Source organism: Dreissena polymorpha, chromosome 4 (assembly GCF_020536995.1).
Source record: "Dreissena polymorpha isolate Duluth1 chromosome 4, UMN_Dpol_1.0, whole genome shotgun sequence".
NCBI lineage: Eukaryota > Metazoa > Mollusca > Bivalvia > Myida > Dreissenidae > Dreissena > Dreissena polymorpha.
This window is the reverse complement of record NC_068358.1, coordinates 117860719-117886880: the sequence shown is the minus strand read 5'-3', so window position 1 is coordinate 117886880 and position 26162 is coordinate 117860719. Positions and strand designations below refer to the sequence as shown.

General features: G+C 35.3%; 2 protein-coding genes across 2 annotated transcripts; both read left to right on the top strand.

The window, feature by feature from the left end:
* Positions 1-478: 478 nt before the first annotated feature.
* On the top strand, positions 479-7537 carry LOC127879646 (catenin beta-like). Its single transcript, XM_052426626.1, has 2 exons — positions 479-825; positions 7344-7537. Exons 1-2 carry the CDS (start codon positions 700-702, stop codon positions 7479-7481), a joined length of 264 nt encoding a protein of 87 aa, XP_052282586.1. The 5' UTR covers positions 479-699; the 3' UTR covers positions 7482-7537.
* A 1268-nt stretch (positions 7538-8805) lies between these two features.
* On the top strand, positions 8806-18362 carry LOC127879621 (catenin beta-like). Its single transcript, XM_052426584.1, is given in 11 exon segments — positions 8806-9421; positions 10373-10475; positions 10478-10585; positions 11028-11172; positions 12049-12152; positions 12578-12784; positions 13817-13932; positions 14297-14435; positions 15102-15263; positions 16218-16368; positions 16876-18362. Coding segments are annotated over 11 exon segments (1842 nt in total). The 5' UTR covers positions 8806-8912; the 3' UTR covers positions 16974-18362.
* Positions 18363-26162: the final 7800 nt, after the last annotated feature.

Below are 26162 nucleotides of genomic sequence, written 5' to 3'. Positions count from 1 at the left end.
CAATTATTAGTTTATATTGATTAAAAATATCACAACGGGTATATTACATTACTTGAAAGAAGCTCATAGTTTCAGTGTATTCGGTAATAAAATTTCGAGATGACAAATCGAAAGTACATCGCAAAAATAGTTGACATAACGATATACACACTATAAATAACGCAAGAAGATTGATCATTTTATATATCAAATGTATGCAATTCACTACGCATGCACAATTTGTATTCCTGGGTTTACCAAGTGACGATGATGATCAATCTACTTGAGTTATTTATAGTTAACTGATAGTTACCTGGTACATATACCAAGTAAAATTGTATTACGGAATATACTGAAAAAATGAAAACTTAACAACCTTTTTAAGTAATGTAATATACGAATCGCGATATTTTAATCAATATAAACTAATAATTGTAAAAAATACGCTATTTAAGAGCTTTTCATTTTTTCGTAAATCTGGTTGAAGGTCCCATTAAGATCTCAACATTAAGTTAATCTTTCATCCAGCTTCATAAGTTGAACCGTAGTAAATATAAAAGTTTGAAAACACTTTCTTTATTATCAATTTTGAAGCATATGTTAGCAAAACAACACTTAATTCCAAATAGTCAAAACACCACGATTTTTCAATCTAAAGGTACCTGACCACTTTTCCCAAAATTTAAAAAATATTCTTAGCCCATTCGTAAATGTTTGTCAATGGTTTCAGTGAACCCATGGTACATGGACCTTTCGGAGATGCCTATGGACAACAATCACCAACAGACAACGACGTGGCAGCAGAACCAGTACATGGCTGTCTCTGGTATTCAGTCTACAGCTCAGGTAAAACAATTCACATTTATAAAAATTTAACACTTGGAAATTACAGGGAAAACTTGTGGAATTTAAAAGATTGTCACATTTAAAATTACTGGGACACGTCATTTGCGTTTATATTTGTCTTTCTATGTATACAGAATTAGTCAAATAAAAAGTAAATGATGGATAAGACATCGCTAGATGTGTTGTTTGAGTTCTCTTATTATAAACATTTTAAGGCTTATTCCTCCAAATTTTACAGGGGTCGTAATATTCCGGATTGATCCGAAATCCGGATTTCAAGGAACCAGGGTCACTTTTGAGATCAATTAAAATTCGAGGAGTTTTGTTGGGGGGGGGGGGGGAGGGTAAGGAGCGAATCTTGGTTAATTTCGGTTCTACACAAGGCAACTCCTGCGTCAACATCATAAAATGTATTAGTTTATTACAGGTGTCTGTTGTTTATTTGACAGATGATTTCGTCACCGCGCCACATGGTGCATTTTTTTGCAAGCTGTAGCATATTCCTGTGAATTCCAATCGAGCGCGCAAAGTATCAACACAGCGTTTATCAATATTGAGAAACGACGAAAAAAATTTCAAGTGTTTAAGTAAATTTGGACCACGTAACCTATGTTTAGAAGCTTATAAACGTAATTTTTGTTTATATTTTTTTTGTTTCTTTACATAAACGATTAGTTAGATAAACTGTGACGTTGGAACAAAGAAAACCGACCGTGAACGGATGGGTGGGGGGTGGTAAATTTAGCCATTCAACGAATAATTTATGATTACATTTTCTTGTAACAGCATCAGTTTTTAGATGGAAATCGTTCATACTATATATATTTATGAGATATTATGTAGTACTGTTTATATTATGGGCTAAGGTCGTACTTTTTAATGATTAATTTTTCATTGCAAATCTTAATTCTGTCTGAAGCATCTTTCGACAATGGTAAATTTATTTTTAGCTCACCTGAGTACAACGTGCTCATGGTGAGCTTTTGTGATCGCCTTTTGTCCGTCGTTCGTCGTCAACATTTTGCCTTGTGAACACTCTAGAGGCCACATATATTGCCCGATCTTCATGAAACTTGGTCAGAACATTTGTCCCAATGATACCTCGACCGAGTTCTCGAAACTGGGTCATGCTGGGTAAAAAAACTAGGTCACTAAGTAAAAAAAAGAAAAACCTTGTGAACACTGTAGAAGTCACATTTGAGGCCCAATCTTCATGTAATTTTGGTCAAAATGTTTGTCTAAATGATATGTTGGCTGAGTTTAGAAATGGTTCCGGTCCGTTGAAAAACATAGCCGCCTGGGGGAGGGGCAGTATTCCTTATATGGCTTTAGAGAAAACGTATAAACACTCTAGAAGTCACAATGTTTGTCCAAACATCATGAAACTTGGTCAAAATATTGGTTTAACTGATATCTCGGACGAGTTTGAAAAAGGTCCAGATCGGTGAAAAAAACATAGCTGCAAGGGGGCGGGGCAGTTTTCTATAAATGTATATAATGAAAACATGTGAACACTCTAGAAGTCACATTTTTTGTCCAATCTTCATGAAATTTGGTCAGAACATTTGTTTCCTGGATATGACGGTTGAGTTTGAAAACGGTTCGGATCGGTAAAAAAACCCTTGCCGCCAGGGGGGTATTTTTTCCTTATATTAATATAGTAAAAAAAGCTTGTGAATACTTTAGAAGTCACATTTTTTGCCAAAATCATGAAATTTGGTCTAACCATCGATTTAATAGATATGTCACACGAGTTCGAAAATGGTCATTATGGGTGGAAAAAAATGACCGCCAGGGGGCGGGGAAGTTTTCTTTATATTTAAATAGTGAAAACATGTAAACAGTCTTGAAGACACATTTTTTTGTCCAATCTTCATGACATATGGTTAGAACATTTGTTTCGTAGATACGACGGTTGAGTTCGAAAATGGTTCGGATCGGTGAAAAACATTGCCGCCAGGGGGAGTCTTTTTCCTAATATATATATATATGTATTATAAAAGCTCGTAAACACTCTAAAAGTCACGTTTTTTGCCTAATCATCGAGAAATTTTGTCAAAACATTGGTTATGTAGATATCTCGGACGAGTTTGAAAATGGTTGTGATCAGTGGAAAAACATGCCGCCAAGGGGTGGGGCAGTTTTCTCTCTCTATATATATAGTAAAAACATGTGAACAATTTAGATGACAAATTTTTCGCCCAATCTTTATGAAATTTGGTAAGACCATTTGTTTCCTGGATACGACGGTTGAGTTCGAAAATAGTTCGGATCTGTAAAAAAGACATGTCTGCAAGGAGGGTGTCTTTTTCCTTACATTTAAATAGTAAAAAAAGCTTGTGAAAACACTAGAAGTCACTTATGTTCCAGTCATCATGAAACTTGGTCAAAACATTGGTTTTATGGATACTTTGGTTAAGCTTGAAAATAGTCGTGATCAGTGAAAAGATATGACCGCCAGGGGGTGGGCAGTTTTCTCTATATGTATATAGCGAAAACATGTGAACAGTTTAGAAGACACCTTTTTGCCCAATCCTCATGACATTTGTTGGTCAGAACATTTTTATTTCTTGTAAACGACGGTTAAGTTCACAAATGGTTTTGATCCATTTAGTAACATGACCGCCATTTGGGGTCATTTTCGTTATATTTATATACTAAAAAAGCTTGTGAACACTCTAAAAATCATAATTTTTGGCCAATCATCATGAAACTTTGTCAAAACATTGGTTTTATTGATTTGTCGGATAAGTTTGTTGAAAATGGTCGTGAACAGTGGAAAAAACATGGCCGCCATGGAATGGGGCAGTTTTCTCTATATGTATGTAAGAATCATTATCTATATATATATATATATTTTAATCTGGGTATTAAAAACATGGCCGCCAGGGTGGGTGGGGTAATTTTCTATATAGGCTTACTGTGAATACTTTGGAACACTTTATTTTTAAAGTCAGTCTTGTCATATCAATAATTTGAAATATTTGCTGAAGAGTTTTAATCTTTTTTTCTGTCCATCTTAGTCTTTAGGTTAGCGACACAGGGCCCTTCGGGGCGTCTTGTTTTACTTTGATTTTCTGTAAGATATTTTTGCAGGTGTTAATACTCATTTATTGTTTTTTCTGTTGTTTTTTTTTCATTATTTTACTTGGGTGGCTTTACTTTTAATAATTGTGTAACAGTTGTTTATTATACTGTATACCTGGTCATTGAAGGTCACTTCAATTTTTCCTATATAGATTTTTTTTTCAAAATATTTGGTTAAAGTAATATATGTTGAAAAATATAAGTAACTTCTTGGAAAAAAATCATTTTTTTTGCTATACTAAAATGCATTTAAAACTGCTTGGAAATGCAAGATAGTAGGTTTTGAAAATGATTTAATTCAATGTGATATTCTGTAGTGCTGTTTATAATATGGGCTTAGGTCGTACTTTTTAATGATTATTTTTTTATTGCAAATTTGTATTCTGTCTAAGAATCTGAAGCATCTTTCGAGAATGGTAAATCAATTTTTTTCTTTGATTTTCTGTTTGATATTTTTGCAGATGTTAATACTCATTTATTGTTTTTCTGTTTTTCTTTTTCATAATTATACTTGAAGGGCTTTACTTTTAATATTTTTGTGACATAGATGAGATTTGTTCATGTCAGTGTAAGATCGTTTGTTATTTCACGAGTGATTATAGAAAATATCTTTTCACGGGTGTCGCAGCCACGAGTGAAAATATTATTTTCATATGATCACGAGTGAAATAATAAACGATATTACACTGACATGTACACATTTTCTGTTAATGCTATGCCCCTTTTTCAAGAAAATAATAAACAGATGTTTCCCTTTCGCTGAAAAGTTACCCTGTCTCCCGTGGCGTGCCTCAATATGTGTAAATTTACAAAATGACGTTATTATTCCAGCGAAATTATCCAGTTAAACTATTTTACAATGTTAATTAACGGTGAAAAATGCATAAAAATAGAAAAACAATTGGTTGGATTGGGTGGAACACTAATTTGAATTCACTTGTGATCATAAAAAATATGATAATCTTGATATGATAATTAACAAATAGAAAAAGTAGCTCCGAAAATTTGTTATTTTCACCGGTGAAAATAACATTTTTTTTATATTCACTGCTGTTATTTCACTGCAAAAATGTCATATTTTATCATTAAGTATAAAAGAAAGTTGTTAATTATACTTTATACCTGGTCATTGAAGGTCACTTAAATTTTTCCTATATTGATTTTTTTTTCAAAATATTTGGTTAATGTAATAACTGTTGAAAAAATTATTGGAAAAAATATTTCCTTTGCGATAATAAAATGCATTTTAAACTGCTAAAATGCAATCTCGTAGGGTCGGAAAATGATGCAAATCAATTTTCATCCGGGGGCCTTCTTCCCCCTGGTCACCCTAAAAGTGCGCTGCTCCTTTACCCCATTTTTATATCAGCCACACATGCTAAAGTATATTGATCACAAACTAGAAGTGATGTTAAGAGTCGGGAAGATGAAACAAAAGTACCTATATCTTCGTTAATAAGTTATATTCATACAGACAATACCAAACTTCCAGATTGATGTCAGACATTCGGTCTGACGGATTGACAAATTCTGTCAGACCGGATGAGTGTGTGTCAGACCAAACAAAAAGAGAGAAAACACAAAATGAAATGACGGTTACACAGAGTATTTATTTATATCATAATGACATATATCAAGTATGTACTATCTAGGAATATCATAAAACAAGTATGTTACTAGATATTATCAGATATCGGAATATAGATTGGAATTCAAATAATTGATTATCTTCTTCTCATTGACTTCTTACTCCTGAAAGTCTGAACAGTAATCACTCTTGTCATCTTTACAGTATTGATAATTGATTTGTTGAGTTTCTGCGTCAAAGTCTACGACATTATCAGGTTCAGCAGTCTCCTGCTCATCTGAGGTACCTTCAATTAATAGATGATCAATCACTTGAGTCTCGACAAATTAGTTTTGCCAATATTCTCAATATAATAGTATCAGTACCAGGTAATACTTTGGTAAGAAACCTCAGCATATCAGGCAAATCTCACACTACAAAATATAAAGACAATACAATTAGTTGTGAAATAGTCTTTTGGAAAGAAGACAACAATATTTTGAAAACGAAATCACCTGAAAACAATTATACGTCAACGTTATTTTCGCTTCGCAATGCTGTTTACATTGAAGACAATTGACCTTTTAACTTCTGCGAGCACCTTGCTTCATGGTCCCGGCTCTCGCATTTTGCAAATTGACATGCACATATGAGCGTGGAACTAGTACTTTATAAATATCCGTTTGGAAATTTCCAGACGCTGTCACGGAATATACCGAGTTGCAACAGTTTGTATTTCAGATACATCGGAACACACTCGGCAAATTCCGTCTCTACGTTCAGAATATTTTACGAATATAGTATCGCGTGATCCGAGTTATTTCGGAAAATCACGCGTATAACCGAACATGTGCGAGCTATTCTTATTGGAGGACACAAATAGATCGAAAACATAAAAACGACACTGGTATTAACGTATTTAGCTCTACATGTTTTGATGGCAAATATTGGAATCCGACGTAGCATCAGACGATGATTATTAAAGATATTTATTATATTTTTTGGAGTCGGACATTTTGGTCCGACGGAATTGCAAAATCGATCGGACCTTGCCATAATCTGTCAGATATGTCCGCCGGTCCGACGAAGTTTGGTATTGTCTGTTCATAAGTAATTAGTAATCCATATTTAGGTATTGGTTTCCTATAAAGCTGCAGGAGTTTCACTGGCCTGAAATAAGTTGTTTGCCACTTGTTATGTTATTACTTTTACTACAAGATTTCCTATTATTACCCATATTACAAGAAGTAACTGTAATAAGTCTTAATACGCTTTATCTTTTTTTAAATGAATAACATTTTTCTATACGATTAATAACACATGTGTCCAAAATAATCAAATAATGTTAATATTACTAATGGTATGCTGCACAAATATTTCATATTGCATATTTATTTATTCAAATATAAAACTTTAGAACCAAAGAAAATGATTTTAATAGTTTGCATTTGTTTTGAGCTCTGAAATAAAATTACTGTCACCATGAAGTAGCATAAACTTCATTTTCTATTTTGTTACTCTTAATTTCAACTCATTAACCAAAATCAGAATTGTTGAAAGTTTTATTCGGTCGCGATAAATATGTGACAATATGACAATAAAACTTTAATTGCAGAGCCCTTAATCCTCCTTCCAAACAATATCTGTATTTGTTTAAATAACAATTGTCTGTCCTTATTGAAAATAAATTTCATCGTGATTGAGGGCAGGCAGTGTTTAAAAGTTCAGAAATCAAATCCAAAAAGAGATTTCTGATCCAAATCGTGTAACATGTATCCTGTCGGTATTGAATGGGGCCAACTTTGACCCCTAATAAGCCCTAAAAGTTTCTGGTTCAATTCATGTATCATATCCTGTATATCAGGCGCCGTCCCTGAGCGTGAAGAGCCACGTGGATGACCTTGATGGGCCAGACCACAACAAGGACAACGGGCGCATAATGTTTAACTGGAACCACCAGGGCATGGGGGCAGAGCTTTACACAGGAAACGGTTGTCGATGAGTTTTTCTCTAATCAGTGGACTTATGCCGAGAACCAAAAATCATAATCTTTACATTGTTTTTACCATAAATGGCCAGGAAAAGGTCTTGCTTTTGTCTGTGTGGGTGTTTGGTATGCAGAATATGTAGAACAATATTAAAGAGGTTCTATCAGTTGTGTTTATAAACAAGAAGTTGCTTAGCTTTGTAGATTGTGAACCATATTTCACTAAATATTGTGTTAATTCGTGATATGCTGAAAACTGTGGTTTGTAGCCTATGGTAATTGTCCCCTACCGGTTTTCGTTCTGTCTGTCAGTCAGTCTGTCAGTCAGTCTGACAGTCAGTCTGTGTGTCACACTTTTCTGGATCATGCGATAACTTAAAAGATGTTCATATTTTTCCATTAAACTTGAAACATTGATAAATGGCAATATGGAGATTATGCACGTCATTTTGTTCCTACGTCAAGAATTCTGGTTGCAATGGCAACAAATATGTAAAAAAAAAACATACTGACAATGGTTGAGTTTCATTGGTAGGGGACCATATTGCTTGGCAATCTCTTGTTTTATGTAAATTTAGTCACATACCTTAAATTATGCAGTTAATATTTCTCATGAATTTGGAAAGGTCATTCTACGAATATTTGCTTGAATGTTTCGACCTCCTGGCAAAAAGGCACCGTGTGGGGTTATATACATTACATTGGCAAGGATTTTCATTTCTGAGGATTATATGGTGTAAAATCGTGTGTTTAATGTCACATCTTTGTATTATTATGTCCCCCACCACTATAGTGGGGGACATATTGTTTTTGCCCTGTCTGTTGGTTTGTTGGTTTGTTTGTTTGTTGGTTTGCGTCAAACTTTAACATTGTTCATAACCTTTGCAATATTGAAAATAGCAACTTCATATTAGGCATGCATGCGTATCTCATGGAGTTGCATATTTTGAATTGTGAAAGGCCAAGGTCATCCTTCAAATTCAAAGGTCAATTATATGGGTCAAAATCGCTCATTTAATATAAACTATTGCAATATCGAAGATAGCAACTTGATATTTGGCATGCATGTGTATCTCATGGAGCTGTACATTTTTAGTTGTGAAAGCTCAAGGTCAAGGTCATCCTTCAAGGTCAAAGGTCAAATATAATGGGGGACATAGTGTTTCACAAACACATCTTGTTTTTTGTTAAATTTTGTTTCTAATACTTGTGCTGATAAGGTGAGGCATTTTTTTATGAGTACATTCCTGATACTACTTGTAGCTTTTAAGTTAAGTGTTTTGTTATGTTTGAGTAAATCGATTAATCTGATTTACGTATTTTCTTCCATTGTGTAGGTGTAAATAATTTTACTATATTGACCTCTGCTTATCAATTTTGTTTAGATTTAAGTTTTTGTAAAATAACAGCTTCTTAAACATTACCTTGATTTGTAAAACCTCATTTATGTATGTGATTTCAGACATGTGTCAGCACCTAAACCAGACTTCCTCTCACCGTGTTTGGGATGCGATGTTCCCGGAGACTCTCGAAGAGGGTCTCCAGATCCCAAGCACCGAGATCCACCCAGATCAGCCAACTGCCATGCAGAGGCTTGCAGAGCCCTCACTGATGCTTAAACACGCCGTCGTGAACCTGATCAACTACCAGGACGACGCGGATCTCGCCACAATAGCGATTCCCGAGCTGACCAAGCTCCTTTGCGATGATGATCAAGTCGTAGTCAGCCAGGCGGCCATGATGGTTCATCAGCTCTCCAAAAAGGAGGCAAGCCGCGCGGCGATCATGAACTCGCCACTTATGGTGGCGGCGCTTGTGCCACTCATGAGCGACAAAAACGATTCTGAGACCACGCGCTGTGCGCTGGTTACCCTTCACAACCTGTCCCACCACAAACAGGGGCTCTTGGCCATATTCAAGTCTGGGGGAGTCCCAGCTTTAGTCAAGCTGCTGAGGTATGTCGGGTTCGAATGGTTCTCTTAAATTTCTATTTTAATAAATTTTCTTGTCATTTTTTTAACCTCAAAGTTTATGCTCAGGACATTATTAGTTTTTAAAGCACTCAAAGCTATTCATTTTGATTATTTTCAGTATTTATCAACCAGGGCTTTATTCCAATATGAGCCTTATATATGCCCCTTCGCCCAAGAGAAAAAGGCCCCTTTCTCAAGGAGAATTTCTTAAAAAAAGATACAATTTTCATAAAATTCATGCTTAATTTGGATTTTTTTCCTTTTTCTTAGTTTTGGTAATGTTTTCCTTAAAATGGAAGGCCAGGCCCTTTTCCCAAATCAGGAAACAAGCCCTGTATCAACATAACTGAGATTTTGGAAGATATTTTCATTGCTAAACTTAAACATTGGGGAAAATTGCCCTTTTTAAAAGAAATTTTCTTGTTTGAAGGCTCTTTAATTAAACCTCGGCTAACGAATGAAAGCGAGCCATTCATCTTAAATTTAGGTTAAAATAACTTGATCTGACATTTTGCATTCATATCCTAAATAACATTCAACTTTTAAAAGAAAAGCAGAATAGCAGGAGGCCCCTTTTTTGTTATGCTCCACCCTTTTAAAGTAGGTTTCAATTTATTTTTTTTATTTTGCATTTTCATATATATTATAATTATTTTAATATATATTTCATTGTACACAAATGAAAACAGTTTTAAAATTGACAATTTCAGAGTAACTTACAGTACTACTTGAGATAAACACAAAATTTTTATTTATTTTTATTTTTATATACCTTGGAATTATCCTGAATGGTTGACTAAATAACATAATTTTAGTAGAAACAACACAGTAAACAATTGAACGCATCATCAGATAAGATAATTTAAGGCTTATCAGGTTTCCCTCCCTCTGCTCTGTTTTTACGCTGGATAAATCCTTCAATATTGATTCCAGCTCGTCAGTGGATTCTATGTTGTTCTATGCCATCATCACGCTCCACAACCTCCTCTTGCACCAAGATGGCTCAAAAATGGCGGTACGGCTGGCGGAGGGGGGGGGGGGGGCCTACAGAAGATGGTGGCCCTGCTGCAGAAGAACAACGTGAAGTTCCTCGCCATCACCACCGACTGCTTGCAGATTCTTGCCTCCGGCAATCAGGAAAGCAAGGTAAGGGGTTTAAATGATATAATAATATAATAATACATAATGCAGGTGTATACGGTGAAAATGAGACCAGTGTTTACGATGAAAATGAGACCAGTGTTTACGATGAAAATGAGACCTACGCTACATCACAGAATGATTTATTACTTAACATTTAGCAACCAGAATTTAAGATATATGAGTTATTAATACAGGATACTTTATAATTATTCTAATTTATTCTAATTTATATAATAAAAATTGATGTAAATATGTAATCTACAACGAAAATCTTTCTATTGTATAAGAAAAAACTTATTAAGGCATTAATTAATGTTATCCAGTTTTTTTTGAGACAGATGTTGTCACCTGTAATATTAATTAATATAAATATTTTCCATAGTTGGCCATCTATTAATATGATTGGAAATCCTCCTTTTGTCTTATGCTTGTAACCCTTTTTCAGCTGATCATCCTGGCTAGCGGTGGCCCAAGCGAGCTTGTACGACTGATGCGCTCGTACACATACGAGACGTTGCTATGGACAACATCTCGTGTCCTCAAGGTGCTCTCTGTGTGCCCTAGCAACAAGCCAGCTATTGTTGAGGCTGGTACGTGATCTTAGACAGTAAAGTTATTTTGTAGTAGTACAATTTTCTCTAGTTTTAAGTGTGGTGTTATTTTAGATATTTGAATTAAATATACTTTGGGATATTGGGAAAGTCGTAAAAATTTAGGCAACAAATTTGACCAAAAATATGCTGATTGTTTCTTTTAGCTCTTTTATAAAATAATGAAGTAAAAAGGCAGTCTGCTTTTATAATTGATATATACAATGGATATTGGGAATGTGGTCAAAATTTATGCAACACATTTGACCAAAAAAGGTGCTGTTTTTTTAGCTTTGTTATAAAATTATGAAGAAAATGGCAGTCTGTTTTCATAGTGGATATATGCAATGGTTTGTGCTATTAACCTAATGTTTTATCAACCTAAAAATAATGTTCAATTATTTTATTATCAGAAAATTAAAATTCGGACTTGCATAAGAAATGTAAGAAATCATGTTTTCTGCACCTCCGTGTATATACAAAATAAACATGTCGTATTTTGGTATGATTTGTTTCATAAATGTTAAAATAAATTTATTCAATAATCACTAGTTATGAAAAATGAAAATCAGTAAATTTGAATTTGGACTTGAAATGTTCGCAGCACATCAGTTGATATAGAGTGTGTTTTTCTTGATTTGAGGTTAGGGCCTTGCCTCCAATTTTTTTTTGGGGGGGGGGGGAATATTGACAAAACTAAGAAACGGAAAAAATCCCAAAGTAAGCTTGAAATTTTGGGAAAATTGCATCATTTAAAAGAAATTTTCTATGGGGAAGGGGCCTTTTTCATGGGGAAAGATATTACACTCTTGCTGAAGAAGGAAAAAAGCCCTGATATATATAAAAAAAACATGAGATATATTTTCTGCCATTTAGGTGGCATGCAGGCCCTGGCCAACCATCTGGGTCATGAAAGCCAGCGCCTTGTGCAGAACTGTCTCTGGACACTGAGAAACTTGTCTGATGCTGCCACCAAATGTGTAAGCTCTTGTTTCTTTATGTCCTGTTGGATTATTCCTGCTCTTATTCATAGCTGTATGAAATCTTTTTAGATTTGCTATATTTTGTCATTTAAAATTTCAATTTTTCGACTTTTTTGCGAAATATACAATGTATATTTAGCGGAAAGTCGTGCACATAAATTTAGTAATTATTAATTTATTTATTTACATATTCATTAGAAATGTTGAAATTTGTATTTTGCACTTTTAAGCTATAATTCTTGCTATAAAAAACTTCATGAGTCATAGCTTGAGAGATTAAACTGAAAAACAGGTTTTTGGCGCAGACTGGAATTTAATTCAACATTCCTAAGGAAAGAATGTAATTCTCTTTGAGAAAGAATGCAATTATTCTGACACGTTATTGCTTACAGCTTACACATTTTCTCTTTTTCCCTCTACAGGACAGCATAGACAACCTGCTGCAAATGCTGGTGCAGCTCCTTTCGTCAAACGACATCAACGTGGTGACCTGCGCCGCGGGCATCCTCTCCAACATCACCTGCAACAATATGCGCAACAAGATGATCCTGTGCCAGGTTGGAGGTATCGAGGCCCTTTTGCGTACCACCCTGCAGGCTGGGGACCGGGAGGACATCGCTGAACCTGCTGTGAGTACCCGCTAGCTGGTTTCTTTATTCTTTATTGTGTGTTATTTAGGGCTGCTTATTGTACTCCTGTCAGCCAGGAACCATTTTTTCACTGAGTAAGAGTAAGCAAATGTTTAAGGGGCTCAAATGGCAAATATCGCCATACGGTTGTGAGGCCATTCGGTTTCTGTATTGTATGTAATTTTATGGGTTTTGTTTGTGCTTATTTCATCGTTAGGCTTCATTTTTAGTTTGATGTTTTTTTTTAGCTCAAATACATCAAAAGCCTAGGGCTTATTGAAACACTCGTGAACTCTGTTTTCTGGATAGAGCCAGTACTTGTTGTCTTTGGGGGAAGAGCAAGAAAGCTCCCACATCGGGTTACTGTCTCAAGGCTAACACCTAGCTGTATATGCTACGACGACAGGGTGTCAAACGAAAGATCACGACAAAGATTTCCGAGTGCAGGTAGAATCTGCAACCTTGCAGTCACATGGTGTCGCACCATGTCCATTAATTACCCTATTGTGACATTTACCTTAGTGTGTTCGTTGTATATAAATAGCCCTGACTGGCAATAAATCTTTTTAACCACAGTTTCAACGAATTCACATTGTGTCCACCATGTCCATTAATTACCCTATTGTAACCTTGCCCTTAGTGTGTTCCATGTATATAAATAGCCCGGACTGGAAATAAATATTTTAAACCAGAGTTTCAACGAAGTTTACTAGCAGGCCTTGCCTGTGATTTCATTTTGGACCAGTTTGATCAAGGTGATGGTCACTGTTACTGAAAAAAAAGAAAGAAAAAATGTTTTTGCTAAATACAGTAACTTAAGTTGTTGTTGATGGAGTATGGCGCTTTGTGCTAGAAGCTTTCATGTAGACCTGACTGTGGAGTGAACATTTATTAAAACAACTTCAATGCCGAAATACCTTGCCTTGTTTTGTTGCCTTCTCGCATAAGTAATTTCAAGTATTTCTTGAGAACTGACCAGAATAATCACGTTTTTGTTTCCCAGGTACGTCTTATCACATTTTTGTTTTCCAGGTACGTGCATCACGTCACCTGACATCACGCCACCACTACTCGGAGATGGCCCAGAACGCAGTGCGACTCCACTATGGCCTGCCTGTGCTCGTGAAACTTCTCCACCCACCTAGCAGGTCAGTGATTCTTTCTGCCCCTAATTACATTCTCTTACAGGTTTTTCTAACAATAACTAATAACTAATAATAACTCTTTTCCCAAAATGGAATAAAAATCCAACCTCCACAGTCCACTCCCACCCCCCATCCCCCCAAAAAGCTAAATGTTTCCAAATATTGGTTTATTTAGTCAATTATACAGCAATAAAGTCAGTAGCGCTTTATAATTTTTATAAAACATCCACTGGAACATGCAATAATAAATAATCCTATTAAGTATCATTCAATGAATTTTTTCCAACTTTCATGGTTTTATCACGCTATTTTCCGTATCTAAAAGACACAGGGTATACAATATAAAGCAAAAACAATACCACTGCAGGTGGCCACTCATCAAGGCGGTTGTGGGTCTGATCCGTAACCTCGCGCTGTGCACGGCCAACCACGGCCCCATTAGAGAGTACGGCGCGCTGCCCAGGATCGTTCAGCTTATGATCAGTGCGCACCAGGAGACACAGATGGTATGCTTACTTACCAGCTTGTCTAAGTATGAAATTAATCCAGGAATTATGTTTTTCTCTATGTAAACATATGATATGGTATTTCTGATCTGTTTCTTAATCACTCAAATACTTAATTATTTTCTTTACTAATAATGTTAATATTATAAAATTATGTTAAAAGGTTTGGGAGTCAATTTTTGTGACTGGGACTTGCATTGGTCGTCTAATGACAGTAATACATGTTTGTTTAGTTTAATAAAATGGGTTTAATCAGTTGACAAGCACCACCTGCTCCATTAATGTTAAGTTAAAGCTTGATTTTTATATGTTTATTTTGTTTACAATATCATTCTAATTCATTTATTCACACACACACACAAAACAACATAAACATTTGTGTCCAAAATCTCACTGGTGTTTATTGTAATATGTTCACAGTTAAATTCAAATAACCAACCCCTATTTCAGTGTGCCTAAAAACCTCCCAACAAAAAACATGCATTCATTATTATTGTATCTATTTCAGCGTGCCTCAATCAGTTCCAACTGCCAGGGTTCACATTTATTACTGTACCTATGCCAGCATGCCTCAATCAGTTCCAACGACCAGGGTTCTCATGTATTACTGTACCTATTTCAGCGTGCCTTGATCAGCCCATTCATTTATTACTGTACCTATTTCAGCGTGCTTCTATCAGTTCCAATGGCCAGGGTTCAGGCTACGTGGACGATGTCTGCATGGGTGAGATTGTAGCGGGAACCGTCGGCGCCCTGCACATCCTCGCGCGGGAGGCACACAACCGCGCAGTCATCCGGGGCCTAAACTGCATACCCCTCTTTGTAAAGGTAAGAGGTGATGTCTCACCTCCTACAAAAATGAACTTATCCGATTTACTTAGAGCGTTCACGTGCCCATGGTATATTTTCCATACACACTGAGTAGTTTCCATACACCCCAAGTAATCGAGTTGTCTGTTGGGAAATACTCGTTACACAGTAGCTTCGCTCTCATATGGTATGAAATTGCTGAGGGTGTATATCCCATACACCATCAGTTACTAACAGTGTAACTAATAATGCTCAGACATTGGTCTAATGAACCTTTGTAAATGACATGCCACTGGAGAACGTCTTATCTTTGGACATGTTCTTAAAAGAAAGTTTTCACGTTAAATTTTTTTTAATATATAAATTTTATGAATTACTAGGTGATTTTCACTTATTTTCAAGAAGTGTTTATTCCTGCACTTATCTTGTCATGCAGGATTGTAATTGTATCCACTATTCAGTTTAATTACTCCTTTCAAAGTCAATACTGGTTTACAAAAACTAATTTACTCAATTTGATGTGTTAATATGTGAAAAGTGTTTTTGAATCCTGTTAGTTATGGAATGCCATTTTTCTTTACTAAGCAGAATGCAAAATCCACATGTTCATATTTTCCTAGCTATAAAAGCAACCCTTTCACACTCAGAAGCAAAGATCAAATGACTATATTCAACAAGCATAAAACCATAAACGAGTTCAAGTAAACTACAGTCTGTTCAGGTTTTATGCTGTTTGTTGCTCATCTGTATCTTAGGGTTGGAAATGAATACTTTACAACTTGAATTTGTAAATGAAGGACCTTAATTGAATTTATTTTTTAGAGACTACAGATGTGTCAAAGCGTGTCTGCATGGTGAAGGTTTAACATGTTTTCCAATGTAACTTCAGCTCCTGTTATGACCTGGTTTATTACGAAATCCAAATGTTTATATCCCTACTACTAAAATGATATTTACCCAATGTAACTTCAGCTGCTGTGCTCGCCTGTTGAGAACATCCAGCGTGTTGCGGCAGGCGTTCTGTGTGAGCTGGCGTCGGACAAGGAGGGCGCCGTGCTGATAGAGCGGGAGGGCGCCACCGCACCGCTCACTGAACTGTTCCACTCGAGGAATGATGGAGTCGGTAAGCAGTGTGCCTTTTTGCAGGGTTAATTTAAGTTGCGGAAAAAATGCATTGTTTTGACTTAAATTGAAAAATGTTGGCTGTTTTTTTACTCCTAAAAAATTATGTATAAGAGTGTTTTCAATATTTTTGTATTTAATACGATTCAACTTATAGAACTTGATGGGAGATGAACTTAATTTAAAAGATATATATATTTTTTAAAACCCTTTCATGTCCGCTTTTGGGGAAGAACATTGGTAAGGGAGTCTAGAATTTCTAGAATAGAGAAGCTTGTACAGACATTGTTCTATTTTTTTGTGGGGGCATATTTTTACTGAAAGAATGGCCTTTCTAGATGTTAATACCTTGCAATTGGAGTGTACAAATACTGTTTTGCATTTTTGTAATGCTTTTATACAATATATTTCAAAGTGTTGTGAAATCAATATTAAATGTCAGACATAAATTTATGGGTCCTCTCTATATAATGGAATCATATATCAATTGGTTTGCCTAATGTTTCAGCCACATACGCTGCAGCTGTGTTGTTCAGCATGTCTAATAACAAGCCCCAGGCCTACAAGAAGCGTCTCTACAGAAGATATATACAACATAATCCATAATAATTCTGTAATACATTTTATTTATTCGCATTATAACTTAACAACATATTCAATCTATATGCAAGTGGTAAACATATATTCAAAATTTTCAATGAAGATCTGTACAAATGATCTGTGATTTTATCGATTTTGATTGGGTCTTGGTACAACTCACTATATTTATGGTCTGACCATTTAGTTATTTCAGTATGTACTCATAAACTCAAAACTTATTTTAAAAGAAAAAGAAAATGAATCAGTGTCATGGTGATCACACAGAGCATTTTACTACACCGCAAAAGCGAAGATTAAATGTAAGTTATTCATATCTGTGGGTTCCTTTAAATAAATTTTCCTCGTAAATTAGCCATAAGCAATATACCAGACTGGACGGTTAGTTTATTAATTGAAAGATCAATGGAAATCAACATTTAGTTAATTATGTGCTTATATTAATTATTAACGTTGCTTATAAATAAATAAATAGCACATGTATTATTCTAATATATGTGATTTAATGAATAAGTAATCGACTAGGCTGGTCTCTAAACTACGTTTGATAAAAGAGTTATTCATCACAATCTCGTAAGATATAACATATATAAATGAAAGTAATGAACATGTTTTAGTAATAATTGAACTGTTTGTTCACCTGCGGTCTCATGATATCTTGCTTGTTTCTTTTACATTTAAACATAGCACAGGTAGGCCTTGATAAGCTATGCTGCGTTTGTATTATGCACGGACGGTCTCTTGCCAGTCGTTGAAGGGGCCTTTTCACGTTTTGGTAAATTGACAAATTTAAAAACAGTTGTTTCAGATTCGCACATGTTCGTTTGAGTTATGCTATTTGTGAGGAAACATTAATACTGAACATTAACCATGCTCTAAAATAGCCATTATATGCATCTTACGACGATTTAAAAACATGAAAATTATAAAGAGTTGCAACGCGAAACGATTGAATAAGTTGGAAAGTTATTTTGTTGTCGGTATATCTTGTGAAATTACGAAGATTTCTTATTTAAAGTTTTAAATACATCATTCATTGTGTCAGCGCGGATGGCCGAGCGGTCTAAATGGTAGACATTTACTCAAGGTCTCCAGGGGTCAGTGGATCGAGCCCTGTTGGGGGTTACTGTTTTTTTTATAATTTTTTACTGTTACTCTTGGTGTTTTATTAGAGCTGTTTAAATCCAATTTTTACATTTATCAATATAAAGCATTTAATTACAAACTTTTATACATGCCAAAATCTGTAAAAATGCCTCTTTAAACTCCAAGTACTTCACTTAATGTCCAGTTTTCACTGATTCGTTGAACGGAACAGGCTCCGACCACATGGACTGTGGAATGCCGACCCCTTTGTCGGCCAGTCTCAGTGATCTGTGTCGCTTTCGAATCGCAAAAAAACGCACGCAAAATCATGCCCTCTTAGTACGTTTTTTTAAATAATTTTTAATAAATATAACGATTACAATTAAAGGGAGTGTAGTACAGAATTATTAGAGATACATCATTCGTGGTTTGTCTCCCTTTATATACGAATAATTACATTTTATTTTATTTGTGTTATGTTATCTACAACATAAATATAAAAAACTAAATAAGTCTATTAGAATTAAAGACAGAGTTATACGAAATTGTTTTATCCTGTCTCTGTTGCAAACATTGACCAAATAAAGCAGGGTCGAATAAAATTTCCTATCTGTAGTGTATTCCTACGCACGCTGTGGCGATTAACATGTTCTAATATTTGACCTTCAAAATTTATTGGGACGCATCATGAATGTTATCGTTATATTTTATATCATCCTTTTATCTTCTTTACAATATATTACCGAAACAGCTTTCCGTATTTATCATTATAATTTACTTGATTACGCAATTTATGACATATGTAGTGTGCCGTCATTTTTCAGACGAAACATACTATCTAGTTTCTCTCAGGAATTTAGGGACAATAATTTTGACATAGTGGTTTTAAAAGTATTAATTTTTTAAATATTTTTAAAGCATCCAACGAATCATAAACGTATTTCGGATTGTTTGTTTGTCATTTATAATTGTTAACTTCGATAGGAATACAATAATTCGCCTCGGCAGGATTACGATTTCGTAAATCGGGTTTTGGGTCAGAGTGGTTAGCATTCGATACAAACGCTATCAAAAACGTGTGGTTTAAAATACATTTCGATAATAGGGATGGAAATACAGAAAATGGATTTCGACAAAGAGATGGAAGAACAGAAAATGGACGTGTATATTGTAAATTTATTGTTATAAGCAGTGGATTAAAGTTGTCATTAACGTAAATAAAATTCAGTTTTTGTTATGCTGCTGCATTTTTGTATATGTTTTAACAAGAAAAAGATCACAATCTCGAATCGTTTTTTATTTTTTCTCATATTTTAAATAGGAATGTATTAAAAGGAAGAGTTTAAAGTGGAACTATTTTTTTCGTGACACAATCGGTAGTTATTCGGTCATCTAGAATGTGTTGTACAGGAGGCTCGACAAGAATAATAAAATTATATTGTTATGCCAATTTATCATTTGTCTTTGATAAAATGTGTCAACGGCATGAAGCAGGATAAATAGAATACATGGTTGGTGCCGAGATGGAGAAAGTTCATCCGGATCGGCCCGAAAAAGAAAATTAGGGCTCGCTAAAGCTCGCCCTTTTTTCTTTTTCTAAGCCTCACTGTATAAACTTTCTCCATCTCGACACCAGCCATGTATTCTCTATATAGTTACATCCTTCGTAGTGTATCTCCCCTGAGATGTGAATAATTAAATATTATTATATTTTTGTAACTTTATGTGTACAACATAAATTAAACAAATAAGCAATTCGAGAACATCTGAAGACAGAGTAATAAACAGTTACTGTAGATACAGTTTTCGTAGAAAGTCGCCCTTGATATAGGAATTATAATGAATTTTATTAAATTCTTTTTACAATGTTGTATTTTTGATAACTGCATAAACTTGCATTGTATGTGTTAACATTGCTAAGCATTGAATTTAAATAAATCGTAAGAACTCACATGAACGCCGTTTGTTTGAATTGAAAGGTTACACTCTATCACGTAAGTAGTAAATGCGCAGATATCAACAATAGGCTGCGAATTACAATTACCGGTACTAACATGTCAAAACAACTTACTCCGCATTTATTATTTATCGTAAAGCTTCTGATTTTTCTACAATAGAATATAATTTAAGCACGACTTGTTTTTCTCTGAGGCAACAGGACATTTTTAAAATGTTAGTTTAGAATGACTAGAAAATATTCGAAAAACACAAATCGTTTGTAAACATTTAATCTCGATGTAATTATAATGGCTTTGTTTGATTTCAACAACTTATCCTTAAAAGTATAGAAATAAATTCCAAACAATAAAATGTTTATGTTTAACGATAGTGAGTTTAGAAGAACATTTGGATAGCTACGCCATTTGTGGTAATCTTTGACAATTTTAAAATCACAATTGTTTTGTGTGGATGTCGTTAACATTGTTATGTTGGTCGTAATATAATAAAATCTGAGATAACAATAATTAATAACTAAATTGATTCACTTTCACCGTGGTGTAGTGGATATGGGCCGAGTATCACGAACATACTTAAGTCGATATTTTGACTCAACTTTGAGATTTTGTTCAATTATTGAGATGAGTGTAAACAGCTTGCTCAAGTCGGTGATCACGAAACGTTTTAGAGTACTGACTAAGACTCATCTATGAGTTTGAGCAAAAATATCTGAGCAAGCGTTCAACCTGTCTCAAGTTATAAAGCAGTGCTCAAACATTGCCGCTTTTGTTGAATGCATATAACGTTTACGAGGGCGTTACCCGATTGAACGCTTTTTGCGGACAGGAGCAACCCGTAAGAAACAGTAAGCGAAATATATCGATTTCACCCGGGAACTTTTGATTTATTTCATTGTTGGATTGCTGATTTATGAATTGGACACACCGACTCGTCGTTCATTGCAAGTGCAACCTTTGCTTTCAGTTTTTATAGTAAATAGGGCAAAGAAACGTTTGTTTAACACAATTAAATTTGATAAATTGCATTGAATATTGACATAAATATGTACATTATTAATTTGAAAAAAAAAAGCTGACAACGACCAACTAAGCGTTATAATAACAGGGTACGTTTCAATATATTTTCCGTGCCCTGGGTACATTTATGTAAACTTAAATGTACCTGGGGTACATGTAAGTAGTACCGGAGCCGACAATGACCTTTACCTAGGCTAATACCACAAGATTTCCAATAGACTTCCATGTAGAGCTTTACTATTTATAATAATCTTTTGTTGTATCAACAAAATCTTGTTAATGTCCATCACATTTTTTTTCAATTGTTATTCTCAGGTGAATAAAAATGTATTGATATTTTCGGGGTTCAGATTTCCACAAGAACCAGCTTTTCTGCTTTTGAAGCAGGAATCTTACTGGAAATGTTGGCTGCCAAATGAAGTTTGAGCAGTGGACAGAACCGTAATTCCAATTATAAAACCAGCTGAATCTGAAGAAGCTTATGCGTGCAGGAGAGGGTTTTTTAACATTAATGAGCGGCTGTCGTTGATGCAAATATGAGGTAAATGTAAATGCAGTGTTATGATTCATTACCTTATAATAAAATTTGATAATAAAGCTGAAAAATACCACAACAGATTGAACTAAGCGTAATGCTTATCATCTTTGACATCACATAAAGATTATCGTTTGTACATGTACAAATAATATTAACTACCACAAATTGACATGATAGGCACTGTGTAATCAAGCTTCTGTTCTTTAATTCTTTAAATTTTTAATTCTTAATTTTTTAATAGGAACGCCAAGCAAAACCAGCACGCATGCTGGCTGCCTCCCTGATATTATACATATATTTCAACAAATTGGGAGCCTCATGAATATGTGAAACAATATTGACAGACATAAAAATGATAAAAGCATAAGCCCATTGATTGATGTTTTGATTTTGGGACTTGTCCTCCCTTTGCCTTGTCTCGATGTTCCCATTTGGTCCCTGGTAAAGGATCCCCCCACCAGAACAATAATCCTGAAACTCCGATAAACCTTTTAACATTAAAGTTAAATTTTCAATCAGGTTGTTCCAAATGCTTTCTCGGAGCTGCATTGGAACATGTCCAAAGACCTCATCGCTCGTACAACGAGTTCGATCAAAAGTGGGACTTGGGAGTGACCCCAACGCACTTCCACACCCTGTGACCATTGGGAGAGTTGAGACAGTTTGGACAACACGAGATGTCGTTGGAACAATTTCGATTCACGAATAATCTTCTGAAAATCAATGAAACTAACCGCAGTTTTCTCTACCGCGGGCTCCAGCAAGGCTGCCTCCATCTCTCCCGCAGAAGTCTTTCGCTTTCGTGTTCGCGGCATTGCGATGCGATACGACTTTTAACAATGAATTTCAAAGTTGCATTCAAGTTCCTCCAGCGCTGGAGAGAAAAGGAAGCGTAATAGACTTTAAGTCATACCGTTCCCGAACTAGTTCGTCGTTGTCAGCTAACTTGTTTACATGCGGTAGGTTACACACCATAGGTATAAGCTAAGAGACAAAAATATTCGAAACTTCAACAAAATAACCCGGTTTATTTTATTTGAACAAATAAACCACATTGTTTTACTCCACTTGACCTGCAGACCTATTGTTTTACTCCACTTGACCTGGTGACCTACTGTTTGACTCCACTTCACCTATTGTTTTAGTCCAATTGACATGCAGACCTATTGTTTGACTTCACTTCACCTGGTTACCTATTGTTTGACTCCACTTCACCTGGTTACCTATTGTTTGACTGCACTTGACCTGCAGACATATTGTTTGACTCCACTTGATCCGGTGCAATTGTTTGACTCCACTTCATCTGGTTACCTATTGTTTGACCCCACATGGCCTGGTTACCTATTTTTTGAGACCACTTGATCTGGTGCAATAGTTTGACTCCACTAAACCTAGTTACCTATTTTGTACTCCACTTGACCTAGTACTATCGTTTGACTCCACTGCACCTGGTTATCTATTGTTTGACTCCTCTTTACCTGGTTCAATTGTTTGAGTCCGCTTCATCTGGTTACCTATTTTTTGACTTTATTGCACCTGGCAACATATTGGTTGACTTTACTTTACCTGGTTACCTTTTGTGTGACTCCACTTGACCTGGTTACCCATTATTTGGCTCTACTTAACCTGGTTACCTATTGTTTGACTCCACTCTACCTGGTTACCTATATTTTACTCCACTCCTGGTTACCTATTCTTTGAATCCTCTTAGGATTGTAACATATAATATCTATGCAATATCATAAACATACATGTATAAGGAAGGCATTTGGTCTCGGGTGATGTATTTTAACAATGCCACGAGCAAAATGAAAATAAACGACCGATGTGAATGCTTGGAATGAAATAATGTATATTGAAGAGCATGATTTGAGAAATACAAATTTGAACAGGAATCGGTGCATGGATAAGGCTTTGAACAAAAAAAAAACAACAACCTAATTTGTATTGTTTTCACTTTGATTGTTTTCTTACAAAAATTATCAACAAAATCGAACATTATTTGTAACAAGTTTGCTCAAAGAATGCTCTTATTAAAGATTAAGATATTACAAATACATGTTTTTTTTTGTAAAATACAAACATTACATTAAAACATATAAAACTACTAATCACAGCCACACAGTTGTGTCGGTTGAGGCATTATTATAATACTTGCGTTGTATAGAACGCTTTAATTATAAGACACTTTTTATCACACAACTGCAATTGCGAAGCCTGAGCATAATATAAAAGTGTAAAAGTATTATACTTGTATAACAAAAGCAAGTAAAAACAGAAAATATACAGCAAACACACATCACCCCACCCCGACACACATAGCGAACAAGCTTTTAATAAAATAACTGTAACATTGATTCCAAAATAAGTCTGTGTACAGACACCTGTTCAATCTCACTGCTTTTTAACAAATGTTAAAAAATCTTGAACCCAAAAGGCGTACATGCGTTAAATTGAGGTGATGGAAAGTACAATAAAAGACCATGTGAACAATCAATCAAATACCCTCCATATATAATCTTATTTCACGTTCAACAAATGTATATGAAAAAAGATATAAATACGTGCATACAAAATTCAATTCAGCCGAGTTATAGGTACATGCTTTATCTCTTTAAGACGTTGGTAGTAAACGTATTTCAATTGTAAATTAAGCCGACTAAAAGGTTTTCTATATATTAATAATAACATGAATACGCAACCATGGCCATACGGACGAAAAGACGGACGGACAGTTAGCTTTTTTAATATTAGTCCGCAAAATTGGGCTGTGACATACAATGCTTAACCTTTCTGTTTGACATAACGCATCCGTGCCGTGCGAATTAGGAATCAATAAAAGCTGTTAAAGTCAATGTATGGACACATTTTCGTAAGTTGAATATTAAAGGGTGCATAAAATACTGGTACCAATAGCTGCGTAAAGTTGGCTCCCCGTTCGACGTTCGACATTAGCACAACATTCAAATTAGCGAATGTCGAGCTGGCACGGCATTCAAGCTCGACATTCAGCTCGACATTCAAACCGAATGTTGTGCTGGCACGGCATTCCAGCTCGACATTCAATTCGAAATTCGGATATAGTGTTGTATGCTTATTTTCGAATGTTGAGTTGGCTCGGCATTCCAGCTCAACATTCAGTTCGAGATTCGGATATAGTGCTGTTTGCTTATTTTCGAATGTTGAGCTGGCTCGACATTTCAGCTCGACATTTGGAGATAATGTTGTACAACTATTTTTGAATGTCGAGCTGGCACGGCATTTCAGCTCGACATTCAGTTCGACACACAAACCGAATGTTGAGCTGGCACGGCATTCCAGCTTGACAATCTGTTTGACATTCGGATATAGTGGTGTATACTTATTTTCGAATGTTGAGCTGGCTGGGCATTCCAACTCGACATTCAGTTCGAAATTCGGATAAAGTGCTGTATGCTTATTTACGAATTTTGAGCTGGCACGGTATTCCAGCTCGACATTCAGTTCGACATTCGGATATAGTGTTGTACAATTATTTTTGATTGTCGAGCTGGCACGGCATTCCAGCTCGACATTCAGTTCGACATTCGGATATAATGCTGTGCGCTTATTTTTGAATGTTGAGCTGGCACGGCATTCCAGCTCGACATTCAGTTCGACATTCGGATATAGTGTTGTATGGTTATTTTCGAATGTTGAGCTGGCTAGATCGTTCCTTCGGTAATCGAACATTAACCAGCTCATCGTCGTAGAGATGCTTTTTCTCAGTCAACAAAAACGGTTATGTAAATATAATATTAATTTAAGAAAATTGTTCACGATTGGTCAAATTGTTTAAGTCAGTATAAAAATATTCGTAAAATTCAGCTGATGTAAAACCATATGTTTGCCCCGACGCCTTAACCTCTCAAACTTTCCTAAAACTATAAAACTATTTATATCAGTTGAATCGACAGCAATTTCTTTAAAAAATTGCACTTCTGATGGTGTTTTTGTAGTTTTTGTAGATGAATACAACCAAAAGCCTCATTACATCATAACGAAAACGTCGGAACTCTGCAAGGCCGCAATGACCGAGGAAAACGGGGCTTAATGCATGCATGTAAAGTGTCGACAAAGTTTAGCCTTTGAAGATCGCACTGGCTTATCAGGGACGACATTTTCAGCTTTTAATTTTTGTTTAAATGAGGTCTGTTCTAAAGGATAATCAAATGACGATGAAAGTGTCGTCCTGATTAGCCTGTGTGGACTGAATTCCAGTTTCCCGGAACGAGGCTTATATGATAGACATGTACTCGGAGTGGATTCCGCATGGAACGGCCTAACATTCCATAAACAAGCCATTTAACCTTAACCTACCGATTTGAAGAAACTTTACGTTTTGTCTAATACTGTCCAGGCACTGTTCTACCGATTAAGTTGTCTCGGACATGAGCACCAGTACATTTTCCTTTTCAAACACCTGTATCCAGTCGTGAACAAAAATGTGGTACATTCCCGCTCGAAGGCGAATCTGAAATACAGGTAACACAACATAATATTTTGAAATTATTAAAATTCTCAGACAACTTTATTTATTAATTTATTTTAGAAACAATCTATGTGTATGATTTATTTTAA